Source organism: Rhododendron vialii, chromosome 4a (assembly GCF_030253575.1).
Source record: "Rhododendron vialii isolate Sample 1 chromosome 4a, ASM3025357v1".
In the NCBI taxonomy this organism is placed as follows: Eukaryota; Viridiplantae; Streptophyta; class Magnoliopsida; order Ericales; family Ericaceae; genus Rhododendron; species Rhododendron vialii.
Window position 1 is genome coordinate 6,226,163 of NC_080560.1, and position 15,814 is coordinate 6,241,976.

Consider the following 15,814-nt stretch of genomic DNA (forward strand, 5'->3'; position numbering starts at 1 on the left):
TTAAAGTCAATCTCAACCACTAGTTACTCTTTTCGGAGTACTTTTTGGATAAATTTTCTTTGTCCCTAGCATTAATGTCTAAAAAAAAATACAATAGGTTGTCAACTGGAACGAGCGGCTGCTTCAATAGCTATTCCATTCTTTACTATTTTCACAGGACATCAAAAACTCATGCCTCTCTCTCCAATCGTCTCTCTCAATACCATGAATGCCGATTCTTTACGTCCTATACGATAAAAGGAAGCACAAAATGTGCAACAACGTCTCAGTAACACGTAAGTGCAAGAGAGTGTTAAAAGTCTAGCTAGCAAATAGAGTTGAAAAGTACCACTTTCAAACTATAAATTGTTTGAGAAACCTATTCTAGTGAAGTTGGTTGTCTCACCCTCCCTTCACAATGGAGACAGAGGTTCGAGCTCCACGAGAGGTGAATTTAGGGTTCGATTGTATACCCAAAGAAACGATGCTTCATACTTCATAAAAAAGGACATTTTTATTACAGAATTTGAAACAAAGATGATGTGATTTTCATTAGTCTTTCTAATTTCAAGTAAAAAGCACCATCATAAGTCACGGTAAGTTGGGTTCATTGGCATGATAGAGGTTTCTCATATAAATACCCGTGACTGATTATATGTGTTGCCTGGGAGCGGCTGGAGAGATTAGTCCGGTTTATCAGAACACTCTTCATTGCAAAAATAGAAGATTATATCTGTAATATGTTCTGTAATATATACTGACCCGCTAACTTCCTCTGCATTGATCTGGTTTTTGGAGTTTGTTGCAGGAATTCGATGGGATATACCGGTCGGGATAGCAGTGTATCGTAGGGATAGATTTCGGCTCGTTCGTGACTCACTGTTACGGATGTTTCATTCACTTCTGCATTGGAAACCTTGTTATTTTGCTCTAGGGGCTCAGCAGGCCCAGAGGCTGAGGCTACCCAATTTTCTACCTTGGACGCTGTGAAAGCACACTTGTTCATTTGCTTGTTTCATCTGCTCGGATACGATTTATCTTCTCTAGTGAACATTTTACTTTTGTCCTGTGAGTCAGAGAGGAGGAGAACCATGGTGACCAACTGGGAAATGCTGTCCATAAGAAACTCGGTGATCAATCGAGCCAGTAACCAAGCACATGAGGCAGATTAAGTGGATGGTCAGTGACCCGGATTGGGAAATCTTGCAGGGATGAGACAGGGATTGTAGTGCGACACTTGAGGCGTCGGGATCCCCGGGTCCGAACCCGTTCAGTCACGAACTCAGAGACAACATCCCCATCGCAATTATTAGACAAAACATAGCCGATGACGGTCTTTTTTATGTATGCCACCCATGGAACATATGGTCATCGATCTAGCAAAATACACATCTGGGTAATCTTTCACGAACACCACTTTTTCCCCTTTTCTGTTTCCTTTTTTCTTTTATGCCGATAAGTCAAGTGACTGGAGAAACGGAGCACGAAATCTGGGCACTGGAGTTTTAAAATGGTCAAATCTTTTGATGAATAAAAAATATTGGATCCATGCTTGGGTTAGAAATTAGATTGGACAAGCTTTTTAAAGGTTCAAACCACGCGCGAATCGGAGTTCCAGAGTGTCCGGGACAAACCCGCAAAATTTGACCTGCCAAGCAGCTGTAGTGCGCCCCAGGCGCATTCTTAAAATTTTACGACAAGCGAAATTCACTGGCTTGACACGGACACACCCGAAATCTGATTTGTGCGTGGTTTGGACCATTGAAAAGCTTGTTAAATCTGTTTTCTAATCGAATTAGTTTTGATCCAAAATCATTCGTACATCAAAAGAAAAGACCATTTTACCTTTAGTAGGTCGAAAACAAATTATATTGGTAAAACACTCATATCCCTCTCATGTTATATCGTATCAAGACCAATTGTATATTGACAAATAGGATTTTCAAAGTACTAAAATATAATGAAAACAAACAACGAAACTAGTGAAGTTCTATTTATGAAAAGTTGGTTGAAAGCAGATCGATACAAAAGATTATCGGAGCCACTAAGACTAAATCTCAATTGCGGGTCTTCTACACATTATAAGTTCCATTCGGCAATCAAATGAATAGTTTTAGATCATAGGGCTTTTTATATTCACAACCCATGTAACATATGGTCATCAATCAAGCAAAATACACATCCATGTAATCTTTCACGAACACCACCTTTTCCCCTCTCTTTCACGAACACCACCATTTGATTTGCGCGTGGTTCGGACCATTGAAAAGCTTGTTAAATCTATTTTCTAACCGAATTATTTTTGATCCAAAATCATTCGTACATGAAAGGAAATGGCCATTTTACCTTTAGTGGGTCGAAAATAAATTATTTCGGTAAAAGGTTCGTATTCCCCTCATTTTAAATCGTATCGAGACCAATTCTATATTGATAAATTGGATATCATTTTCATATGTGGTAAATTGGATCAAGACCAATTCTAATATCTTGTAGTACTTTGGAAATCCTATTGATCAATATATAATAGGTCTTGACTAGATTTAAAATGAGGGAGTTGCGAGCGTTTTACGGAAATGCATAATTTTTTTACCCACTGAGAGTAAAATGGTCAAATCTTTTTATGTATAAATCATTTTTGATCATAATTACTTGTGTTAGAAATTAGATTGGAAAGGTTTTTTAACAGTCCAAACCATGTGCAAATTGGATTTTCGGAGTGTCCGGGACAAACCCGCAAAGTTGGACCATTTAAGCAGCCTTTGTGCGCCCAGGCGCATTTAGATGCTCCCCAGGCGCACTCCATTGCACTTCGGGCGCATCCTTCAAACCTTACGACAAGGAAACTTTTGCGGGCGTCGCACAAACACACCGAAATTTGATTTGCGTGTGGTTTGAACCTTTGAAAAGCTTTTTAAGTCTACTTTCTAACGGAAGTAGTTTTGATAAAAAAAAAAAAAATCATTTGTACATCAAATGAAATTAACATTTTACCCTTAGTGAGTCAGGAAAACAATATTTCGGGAAAAACCTCGTATCCATCATTTTAAAATGGATCAAGACCAATTGTACATTGACAAATATGATTTTCAAAGTACTGAAAGACGAGGAAAACCAACAACGAAATTAGTGAAATTTCATTTATTATAATTTGCCTGAAAGCGGACCGGTTCAAAAATCATCAATGCGAGTAAGGTCATTTGTGGGGCATCTACACATTCTTAAGTTCCATTTGGCAATTACATCATAGTTCTAGGAGGTTATAGATTTTTACATACGCCACCCATGTAATTTTTTGCGGCCAGAAGTAATTTTTTGCAGCCAGGAGTAATTCTCTGCTGCATTACTATTGGCAGCAGAGAATTACTCTTCACCGCGAAGATTTACTCTTGGCCGCGAGGAATTACACTTGGCCACAAACAATTACTCATGGCCGCTAAGAATAACACTTGGCCGCGAAAATATATAGTTGGCCGCTAAGAATTACACTTGGCCGCTAAGAATTACACTTGGCCGCAAGTACCAGTTGTAGCCAGGAGTAATTCATCACAGCCAAGTGTAACTACCAGTGGCCAAGAGTAATTCTTCCCATCCAAGACTAATTCCTCCCGGCCAAGTGTAATTTCTCCCGGCCAAGTATAATTCTTAGCATCCAAGAGTACTAATTCTTTACGGCCAAGTGTAATTTCACTCGGCCAAGAGTAATTCCTTGCGGCCAAGAGTATTTCTTCGAGGCCCTAAAAATTTTTTTTGTGGCTAGAAGGATTGGAGAAAATGGGCGAGAAATTAAACATAAGGCCAACTTCTTGTTGTGCACACTGTGGCACTGCAAAATGTTATATATAGGTCTTAACGGAGAAATTTGTCGGCTATAACTAAAGTTGGTGCAAACTTTGCCATGAAGATTACTAATGCTAAAATACGACACAAGATTTAGGTAGTCGATGGCGAGGTCACAATTTCATTTTCTAGCATGCAATCGCACACCATTAACATGCCCCTTAAGGAACTTCTAATACAGTGTATACCTTACGGGCTCGAAAGATTTTTGTAACGGTCTCCTTTCTACTCACTTTTCAGGAACTAAAGCTAAACATTTTTATGTTTGCCTTATAATATCTTGTAGTACTTTGTAAACCCTATTTATCATTATATAATAGGTCGGGACCTGATTTAAAATGACCGAGTTGCGAGCGTTTTACCGAAATGAATTATTTTTTTACCGATTGAGGGTAAAATGGTCAAATCTTTATATGAATAAATCATTTTTGGTCATAATTACTTGGGTTAGAAAATAGATTGGACAAGCTTTTTAACGGTCCAAACCACGCGCAAATTGGAATTTCGGAGTGTCCGGGACAAACGCTCAAAGTTGGACATTTTAAGTTGCTTTTGTGCGCCCAGGCGCATTCTGATGCTCCCCGGGCGCATTCCATTCCACTTCGGGCGCATCCTTCAAATTTTACAACAAGCAAACTTTTGCGGGCATCACACGGACACACCTGAAATCCGATATTCGCGTGGTTTGGACTGTTGAAAACCTTTTTTAGTCTACTTTCCAACTGAAGTAGTTTTGATAAAAAAAAAAAAATCATTTGAATGTCAAATTAAATTACCATTTTTCCCTTGGTGGGTCGGGGAGAAAAATATTTCGGGAAAATGCTCGTATCCCTCATTTTAAATTAGATGAAGACCAATTGCTTATTGAGAAATAGGATTTTCAAAGTACTGAAAGATGATGAAAACCAACAACGAAATTAGAGACATTTCATTTATTAAAATTTGCCTGGAAGTGGACCAGTCCAAAAGTCATCAGTGCAAGTAAGGTCATTTGCGGGGCTTCTACACATTCTTAAGTTCCATTCGGCAATAACATTCACAGTCCTAGGAGGTCATAGATTTTTTTATACGCCACCCATGTAATTTTTTGCGGCCAAGAGTAATTCTCTCCTACATTACTTTTGGCAGCAAGGAATTACACTTGGCCGCAAGGAATTACACTTGGCCGCTAAGAATTACGCTTGGCCGCAAGGAATTACACTTTGCCGTGAAGATTTACTCTTGGCCACTAAGAATAACATTTGGCTGTGAAGAATTACTCTTAGACGCTAAGAATTACACTTGGCCGCTAAGAATTACTCTTGGCCGCAAGTATTAGTTTCAGCCATGAGTAATTATTTGCGGCCAAGTATAATTATCAGCGGCCAAAACTACTTCTTTGCGGCCAAGAGTAATTCTTTCCGGCCAAGTGTAATTCATTCCGGCCAAGTATAATTCTTAGCGTCCAAGAATAATTTTTCGCAGCCTAGAGTTAATCTTCACGGCCAAGTGTAATTTCTCGCGGCCAAGAGTATTTCTTCACGGCCCTGAGTAATTCTTTTGTGTCCACATAAATACCTGCGAATGATTATATGTGTGCAAGAAGCTGGAGAGTTTAGTCCGGTTCATCGGGACACTCTTCATTGCAAAAAAAAAGATTATATCTGTACTAACTTCCTCTGCATTGATCTTGTTTTCGGTGTTCGCTGCAGGAATTCGATGGGATATACGGGCCGGGGTGGCAGTTCATCGTAGGGACAGATTTTGGTTCCTTCGTGACTCACTGTTACGGATGTTTCATTCACTTCTGCATTGGGAACCTTGCTATTTTGCTCTTTAGGGGCTCAGCAGGCCCAGAGGCTGTCAAAGCATGACCTTTGTTTCCATTTCCCTTCTGTTCGTTTTCTGCTCTAGACTTTTGGAAATTAATGAGAAAATTTCTTCATTTGCAAAGTCTCTTAATTGTCTCCCCATATTCATCTGCTTGTATAAGATTTATTTTCTCTGGTGAACATTTTACTTTTGCCCTGTGAGGTAGGCTGTAAACGAGCCGAGCTTTGTCGAGCTCGAGCTTGGCTCGTTTACTAAACGAGCCCAAAATTCTAGCGCTGAGCCTTAACAAGCCGAGCCCTTATCGAGCCAAGCTAAGTCATTTACTAAACGAGTCTCTTTAATCGGGCCAAGCCACCCTTAACGAGCCAAGCTTTTGTCAAACGAGCCGAGCCGAGCTCGACTAGTTACTAAACGAGCCAAATACTCAAGCCCGAGCCGAACCGAGCCTTAACGAGTCGAGCCGAGCCGAGCTCGCGTGCTACTCGGTTTGTTTACGGCCTTACTTGTGAGTCAGAGAGGAGGACAACCATGCTGACCAAATTGTAACTGAATAACCACCAAATTCATTCCAATCTTCAAATTCAATTCAACTGGGAAATGCTGTCCATAAGAAACTCGGCGATCGATCGAGCCGGTAACCAAGCACATGAGGCAGATTCAGTGGACATACTTTTACGAACACCCCATTTTCCCCTTTTCTCTTTCCTTTTTCATTTATTCCGATAAGTCAAGTGACTGGAGAAACAGAGCAAGAAATATTGGAAATGGAGTTTTGAAATGGTCAATTCATTTTCTGTATAACTAATATTGGATCCATAATACTTGGGTTAGAAAGTAGATTGGATAACCTTTTTAACGGTTCAAACCACGCACAAATCGGAGTTCTAGAGTGTCTGGGACGAATCCGCAAAGTTTGACTTGTTAAGTAGCTAAAGTGCGCCCCAGGCGCATTTTGATGCTCCCCAGGCGCACTTCATTGCGCCCCAGGCGTGTCCTTAAAGTTTTACGACAAGCGAAATTTCACGAGCTTGACACAGATACACCCGAAATCTGATTTGCACGTGGTTTGGACCATTGGAAAGCTTGTTCAATCTACTTTCTAACCGAAGTAGTTTTGATCCAAAATCATTCGTACATAAAATGAAATGACTATTTTACCCTTAGTAGGTTGAAAACAAATTATTTCGATAAAAGGCTCGTATCACCCTCATTTTAAATCATATCAAGACCAATTGTATATTGAAAAATAGAATTTTCAAAGTACTAAAAGACAATGAAAACAAAAACGAAATTATTGAAGTTTTGTTTATGAAATTTGGTTGAAAGTAGACTGGTTCAAAAATCATCGGAGCCACTAATGTCATTTGCGGGGCTTCTACACCTTCTAAGTTCCATTCAGCAATCACATGCATAGTTCTAGGAGCTCAAAGGGCTTTTTATATATACAACCCATGTAACATATGGTCATGATGTCATCAATCAAGGAGCTCATAGGGCTTTTTATATATACAACCCATGTAACATATGGTCATGATGTCATATGGTCATGATGTCATCAATCAAGCAAAATACACATCCATGTAATCTTTCACGAACACCACCTTTTCACTTTCCTTTTTTCTTTTATCCTGATAATTAGCCAAGTGACTGGAGAAAAAGAGTAAGAAATCTGGGAATTGTGGTTCGAAACACACATAAGGCCAACTACTTGTTGTGCACAGTGTGGCACTACAAATTCTTATTTATAGGTCTTAACGGAGAAAGGAGGAAGAAACTACTAGGTTTAACGATTTTTCGGCTATAACTAAAGTTGGTGCAAACTTTGCCACGAATATTACTAATGCTAAAATATGACACAAGATTTAGGTAGTCGTTGGCGAGGTCACAATTTAATTTTCTCGCTTGCAATCGCACACCATTAAAATGCCTCTTATGGAACTCCTAATACAGTGTATCCTTATAGGCTCGGAAGATTTTTGTAACGGCCTCTTTTCTACCCACTTTTCATGAACTAAAGCTAAACATTTTTTTAGTGACATTCTCATATCTTGTAGTACTTGGAAACCCCTATTTATCAATATATAATACGTCTTGACTTGATTTAAAATGAGGGAGTTGCAAACGTTTTACCGCAATGAATTATTTTTTGACCCACTGCGTGTAAAATGGTCAAATATTAATTCATCTTCGGTCCAAACTACTTGAGTTAGATAGTAGATTGGACAAGCTTTTTAATGGTCCAAACCACGCGCAAATCGGATTTTCAGAGTGTCCGGGACACACATGCAAAGTTGGACCTTTTATGCAACTGTTATGTCACGCCCTGGATTTTCAACATAATAATAATAGCATTTCCAACAAAAGTCCAACGTTATAATACATCATAATACCCCAAAATATTTTTCATAATTCATGCGAGAGAATAAAATCAAGTTTGAATAGAGTTACAATATTGACACCTTGGCCCAATTTCCAGAATTAGTCAAAAGAGGATAAGTTTAGCGATTACATGATTCCCAAAGTCAAAAGCGTTCAAATGAAGTTACAATTGCATCTTTCAAAAGGGAGTATACAAAGATGCTAGAACAACTCCTGATTGTCGGCTTTCAAAAGATACGATGTAAAAGATGCACTTCATGCACTCCAAAATCAATGCCCTTGAGGTGTACCTGAAAATGATGATAGGTTGAGCTACACTAGCCCAGTAGAGAAATCGGCGCTACGTTTATATGAATTGAGTAAAGTGTAATGAATGAATGAGGACACAATTCACTGAGTCGCCAACAAGAAAGTTTAAACCGAATAAGGAGTTTAATGCCCAATCAATACCATTTCTACCCACGTTCCATCTTTTACCTATGACTTTACGAACTTAACGAAACAACCCAACACGTGGAATCGCTACTCGTCTATTTCTATTTCTATCGAAGTACCACTACATCAGGCATTTTAAATGTATCATACATCTCATTTCCGTATCCTTGCCATACGATTTTAATCTGAGCATTCGGGACCTCGCACTATCCCCTACTGAGCATTTGGGACCTCGCACTATTCCCACTTCATCTTACGCAATCTCATGTTCAGGCCTATAGACCTCACACCATCGGCTTATACCAACAAGTACCAAACATGTAACAAAAGTTCAATAAATGAAACTTGAAGGACTAACTATCCCAAGTCGGCACCCATCTCATTCGTAATTATCACTATTAACCACTCATCATTTATAAACTATTTCACATAATAACCAATACAAGTCCGCTAACGCTATTAATTTAACAGATTGTACAAAAACCAAGTGTTTCGAGTTTCTCAACTCTGATTGCAAGCCCATTTTGGTCCACCAAACCTCAGAATCCGAAAGCAAGTATTCAAACAAAGTTGTAGAGGATCGAATCAGCTGTCCAACGCAATTTGAATCGAATCTAACCGACATCGCATGAAAGAGTTATGCCCAAAATACGAACTGCTGTCAGGGAACAAAAACAACACATCCAGATCTGGAATACAGATTGGAGAATGGACGTTTCTGGGTATAATTTATGAGTATGAATTTCTGTTCATATTTTTCCTAGATAGTAGACTCAAACACGGAACTTTTGGCGCAAGAATCAACCAAAATGGAGCTTTGTAGAGTCCTAGGGAATTTCTGCAAGATCTGCAAAAAAAACTTGAACCAGTCCGGCCAGGAGCAGAAAAGTGACGAAAATAAGGGATTTTCAAGGCCAAATCCCAAACAATCAACAAAAGTAAAATCAATCACAATATCCACACATCACACTAACTCAAAAACACATAAAAGTAGTTAGATTTCCCTACCTCAAAGATCGAAAGCACAAGCTCAAGCTCAATCGAACTCTAGGGCTTCAAATTCGAAATCCACCGAGATACACCCCTTCCAAGCTTAATCAACGCAACTCACACGTCGGGGAAGTTAGAACACGGCATAGAGAGGTTGGGTTTCCATGGGTTTGAGCTATGGATGCAAGACCCAAGAGAGAGAGAGAGGGAGAGGGTGCGTCAGACGGAGAGAGAGAGAGAGAGAGAGATCTGTCGTGTGTGAGAAGAGAGGGTGAGGAAAATGATTGTGTGGCTCTCACACACCCATATATATATACTCATGTACTTTTGCATTACACTAACACCCCTAACTTTCAAGTTCTATCACATTCAACCCATATCACATATTCACATAACATTTCATATTATCCCATAATTCTAACTTTTATTAGAATATTAAAATTGTTGAAATAAATAAATAAAAAAAATACGGGTCTCTACATTCTACCCTCCTTAAAAAAAATTTCGTCCCGAAATTTAAGCAAAGCAACGGAGACACATCATCAAGGAAATTTTAGTCCAAAAGAGTGTCCACTCCACAACAGTCTGTATCCACGAATCCTGTGTCAAAACGCAAGAGAATTCCGTAATGCCACAGTCAACTAGTACAGTTTCTCATCGAAACAATTGTCATGTTCCAATATCAACGCATATCAAACCACAAAGTTATCGTATTCGCAAGAGACACTAATATGTTACCAACCGGCTTTGGCCTTATAAACCGTATCCGTTCTCATTATTTTCAACTGACCAATTCTGGTTCCAAAGACCGTGTCCAATCTCATAGGAAAATTTCATAACACCCTGACTCAACAACCTTGCCAAGCGATACATAATCAACATCTTCTAAGATCAACTTCTCCATCTCAAGATTTACAAATTCTTCACGGACGCTAAAGGAAACAACTTTCATACATTTCTTTTTTTTTTTTTCATCTCGTTTTCTTACTTCTCGACTTATTCTCGTTCCCAAGACTCACACAAGTAAAACTTTAATTGTTCTCAAAGCTTACTAAAGACAAGTTCTCTTAAAAAAAAAAAAAACAAACAAACAAACAAACACTAGCTCACTGTCAAGGTGTCCGACACGATGAAGTCTAAAGTAAATGACGACCATGACTTTCCAGCCTACAGTTTCCAAAGCACGATTGTAATCTCGAATGCCAATAAGCCATTTCAACGATAAATCAGCCATGCAAATATACACACACACACACACATACATACAGTCCAAGTAGTTCAAAGTCTTAAAACTTGTCCTTCCATCATGAAATTTTACAAAATCCTGAAAAGGGATATTCGTTGTGGCAGACATTGTCAATGACCATTCATAAACACCTCATATGTCACCTGAAAATTACAATAATTTAGGAAGTATAGAAATGAATTCAGGATAGGATCCACTCCGCTTTTGTTTTCGACTCCAAGTTTGAACCATTATCATTTCCAAAACGAATTATACAAAGAATCAACTTTCATATCGCATCACTCTTTTTCAGAAAAAAATTTAAGTTCAACTCAATTTTCAAACATATTAATAAGACATTTCCATTAACGAAATACCAGTAATGTTCATACGTAGATACCCAATATACATCCACCAAATTTTACAACCCGAGACCTCCACACTTATTTTAAGAGAAAAAGAGTAAGTAGTCTTCCATTCATTCCCAAAGATGAAGTATGCCAAGGATGAATTTTCGCAAACATTAAATCCTCTTTCTTTTTCTTTTTCTTTTTTTTTTAAAGTCTTTGAGTTCAAAGTAGGTACATTTGAAATAACTCTCGAAACAAAGTGTTGCTATTCCACATTCCTCCATGTACTCATCCGACGCCCCAAGTAAAGAACTCAATTTAGATTTGACATGGATTTGCAACGTCCAAACTAATCCTGCTCTTTCACTATCTTTATGAAGGATCAACTAAGCTAGCAGTAATCTCAATAAGACCATAATATCGAAATTGAAAGGTATGTAAAATAATCATCAAATCATAAGTTGCGATAAAATAAGGAGTTGGGACGAGAGGTTCCAATAATCACATAGCGTCACACATAACTAAGAGATTCGAGTCATCCCAACTCAAACACCTTTTATCAATCATTTATTTGGCACGTAGCGTACATCCACACACATATCATTATCTATCCATCACCATATTCTAAATGCCAATTTCATACACTATGTTTACATAACAGATCAAACATGCAGGTTGAAACTAAATAGCAACATATCTTATGCACCCAATAGCTAAATAAATCAATTGGCCCACGGATTCACCGTGTCAACTAACAGTCCACACATCACCGAATACATCATTGCATCATCGGGCTCACACAGCACCCAGTACAACATAGGGCTCACACAGTACCCTTCACGACATAGGGCCCACACAGTACCCATCGCAACATCGGGTTCACACAGTACCCTTCACGACATAGGGCCCACACAGTACCCATCGCAACATCGGGCTCACATAGTACCCATTGGGCTCACACAAGCACACCAACGAGTTCACACAGTACCCAGTGCAACCACAGGCTCACACAGTGCCCCATACAACCATAGGCTCACACAGTACCCAAGAGACAACGAGCCCACACAGTTTCAAGATACCACAGGCTCACACAGTGCCCAATACTATCACGGGTGCACACAGTACCCTATATAACCACCACGGGCTCACAGAGTGCCCATTACTTCATATCTCATGGCTCTAAGAAGCCCAACAGTAATCAAGTTCATTTCAATCCCTTAAGTCCTTCCACGATTTCTATTCAATTTATTAATTTTGAGTCTTCTCATTTAGCTAATCCAGGTGGCACATCCATTCAAATTTTTTTGCTAGACAAGTTCACATAGATAACTCCGCAATTTTAATCGATACTAGACTAGACCATACGTTTTCACAATGGCAATCATTCGGCAAGTAAGCATTTCAACTATGCATAAGTAATCATAACATCAACTTATGAATTTATGTTACCTCGCAATTCGGTATTTGGTGCATGACCTGACCTCGTGGGTCTCTGCATGTTCCCTCTGCTTGTCGGCTGTGGACAATCTACCGCTAAGTGCCCCGGATGACGACACCGGTAGCAAACCCGAGGTGGCCTCTGACCATGATATTCTCTCTCCTGAGGACAGTCCATCGCACGATGGCCCGACTGACGGCACCGATAACACACAATCGTTGACCCCAACGATACTCCTGACGTCCTAGAAAAGTTAGGTGGTTCTGAACTATGCTGGCCTGAGGTGGATTGAAATTGATCTCTTTGTCTCTTCCTTCCTTGGCTCTCAAACGTTTCTATAGATACATTCTTGCTAATGGCTTGTTGCCTTGATTCCCGCATTTTCAATTCCTTTGGTATCTCCTCTGTATACTCAATACTTCTAGCGCACTCGACAATGTCAGAAAACCTTCCAATTCGTTGACCTACCACAAACTTCTTGATAGACGGATGTAACCCTTTCTCAAAACGCCTACATTTCCTATCCTCGATTGCAACTAACTCTGGTGCAAAACGGGACAAAGTCTGAAACTTAGTAGCATATTCTGAAACGGCCATGTTACCTTGATCTAACCTCTCAAATTGATTCTAAGTTGCTCACGATACGACTCCGGAAAATATTGGTTTTCAAAAAGCTCCTCAAACTTAGCCCAAGTTAGGTTTTCCTCATCCGGCTCATTTTCTTGACTCTCTGCCCTAGCCGCCCTCCGAGCGTCTCTCCTTACTCCTAAAATGGATTCCCACCACTCATTCGCCTCACCGGTAAGTTGACAAGCTACTATACTCACCCGTAGGTCGTCCTCCGTAATCTTGAGAGCATTAAAGATCTTACGCATGTGTGCAAGCCAATGGTCGGCTACAAGAGGATCGTTACTTTCCCCATCGAACTGAGGTGGATTCGTACGGCTAAACTCTCGCATGGCTATTAAGGCCCGATTGTCCGCATTCTCCCTAGGAGGTGGTTGTAAAAGATTAGCTGCCGCAAGTGCTGCTACAATTTCCCTAGCAAGTTGATTCTGTCCTGCCCCCATTTTCAGATTCCCAATCCTACCCTGTCTATTCTCATGTCTTGGAGGCATCTCTCTACAAAGAAACAATAAAGAGATCATCAACAACAGATATACTACGAATCTATAACTCCACCAATCTGGTCTAACAACTCTATGCAAGCCCACAGTAACGTAAATGCAATGCCACATAGTTGAATGAATGTCACTCACACAGGTATGCCCAAGCTTTGTTAAAATGTAATGATTTTGAACCCATGAACCTAAAAGTCTCCCAACGGTCTCGAGGTATTCTAAACCTATGCTCTGATACCAAGTTGTCACGCCCTGGATTTTCAACATAATAATAATAGCATTTCCAACAAAAGTCCAACGTTATAATACATCATAATACCCCAAAATATTTTTCATAATTCATGCGAGAGAATAAAATCAAGTTTGAATAGAGTTACAATATTGACACCTTGGCCCAATTTCCAGAATTAGTCAAAAGAGGATAAGTTTAGCGATTACATGATTCCCAAAGTCAAAAGCGTTCAAATGAAGTTACAATTGCATCTTTCAAAAGGGAGTATACAAAGATGCTAGAACAACTCCTGATTGTCGGCTTTCAAAAGATACGATGTAAAAGATGCACTTCATGCACTCCAAAATCAATGCCCTTGAGGTGTACCTGAAAATGATGATAGGTTGAGCTACACTAGCCCAGTAGAGAAATCGGCGCTACGTTTATATGAATTGAGTAAAGTGTAATGAATGAATGAGGACACAATTCACTGAGTCGCCAACAAGAAAGTTTAAACCGAATAAGGAGTTTAATGCCCAATCAATACCATTTCTACCCACGTTCCATCTTTTACCTATGACTTTACGAACTTAACGAAACAACCCAACACGTGGAATCGCTACTCGTCTATTTCTATTTCTATCGAAGTACCACTACATCAGGCATTTTAAATGTATCATACATCTCATTTCCGTATCCTTGCCATACGATTTTAATCTGAGCATTCGGGACCTCGCACTATCCCCTACTGAGCATTTGGGACCTCGCACTATTCCCACTTCATCTTACGCAATCTCATGTTCAGGCCTATAGACCTCACACCATCGGCTTATACCAACAAGTACCAAACATGTAACAAAAGTTCAATAAATGAAACCTGAAGGACTAACTATCCCAAGTCGGCACCCATCTCATTCGTAATTATCACTATTAACCACTCATCATTTATAAACTATTTCACATAATAACCAATACAAGTCCGCTAACGCTATTAATTTAACAGATTGTACAAAAACCAAGTGTTTCGAGTTTCTCAACTCTGATTGCAAGCCCATTTTGGTCCACCAAACCTCAGAATCCGAAAGCAAGTATTCAAACAAAGTTGTAGAGGATCGAATCAGCTGTCCAACGCAATTTGAATCGAATCTAACCGACATCGCATGAAAGAGTTATGCCCAAAATACGAACTGCTGTCAGGGAACAAAAACAACACATCCAGATCTGGAATACAGATTGGAGAATGGACGTTTCTGGGTATAATTTATGAGTATGAATTTCTGTTCATATTTTTCCTAGATAGTAGACTCAAACACGGAACTTTTGGCGCAAGAATCAACCAAAATGGAGCTTTGTAGAGTCCTAGGGAATTTCTGCAAGATCTGCAAAAAAAACTTGAACCAGTCCGGCCAGGAGCAGAAAAGTGACGAAAATAAGGGATTTTCAAGGCCAAATCCCAAACAATCAACAAAAGTAAAATCAATCACAATATCCACACATCACACTAACTCAAAAACACATAAAAGTAGTTAGATTTCCCTACCTCAAAGATCGAAAGCACAAGCTCAAGCTCAATCGAACTCTAGGGCTTCAAATTCGAAATCCACCGAGATACACCCCTTCCAAGCTTAATCAACGCAACTCACACGTCGGGGAAGTTAGAACACGGCATAGAGAGGTTGGGTTTCCATGGGTTTGAGCTATGGATGCAAGACCCAAGAGAGAGAGAGAGGGAGAGGGTGCGTCGGACGGAGAGAGAGAGAGAGAGAGAGAGATCTGTCGTGTGTGAGAAGAGAGGGTGAGGAAAATGATTGTGCGGCTCTCACACACCCATATATATATACTCATGTACTTTTGCATTACACTAACACCCCTAACTTTCAAGTTCTATCACATTCAACCCATATCACATATTCACATAACATTTCATATTATCCCATAATTCTAACTTTTATTAGAATATTAAAATTGTTGAAATAAATAAATAAAAAAAAAATACGGATCTCTACATGTTATGTGCCTAGGCGCAGTTTGATGCTC

The 15,814-nt window shown here is 39.5% G+C and overlaps 1 protein-coding gene and 1 long non-coding RNA gene across 2 annotated transcripts; both read right to left on the reverse strand.

Moving 5' to 3' along the window:
• Positions 1-8,015: 8,015 nt before the first annotated feature.
• LOC131322903 (uncharacterized) lies at positions 8,016-9,705 on the reverse strand. Its single transcript, XR_009199003.1, has 2 exons — positions 9,451-9,705; positions 8,016-8,297 (listed from the first exon to the last, which is right to left on the reverse strand). It is a non-coding gene; the product is annotated as an uncharacterized LOC131322903 (long non-coding RNA).
• Positions 9,706-10,387: 682 nt separating this feature from the next.
• On the reverse strand, positions 10,388-15,583 carry LOC131322904 (uncharacterized). Its single transcript, XM_058354479.1, has 2 exons — positions 15,318-15,583; positions 10,388-14,164 (listed from the first exon to the last, which is right to left on the reverse strand). Exon 2 carries the CDS (start codon positions 13,831-13,833, stop codon positions 13,054-13,056), a length of 780 nt encoding a protein of 259 aa, XP_058210462.1. The 5' UTR covers positions 13,834-14,164; positions 15,318-15,583; the 3' UTR covers positions 10,388-13,053.
• Between the last annotated feature and the right edge of the window lie 231 nt (positions 15,584-15,814).

Excerpts from the sequence above, each read along its gene's own strand:
- LOC131322904 (XM_058354479.1), bottom strand. The coding sequence starts at position 13,833 with ATGTTGAAAATCCAGGGCGTGACAACTTGGTATCAGAGCATAGGTTTA.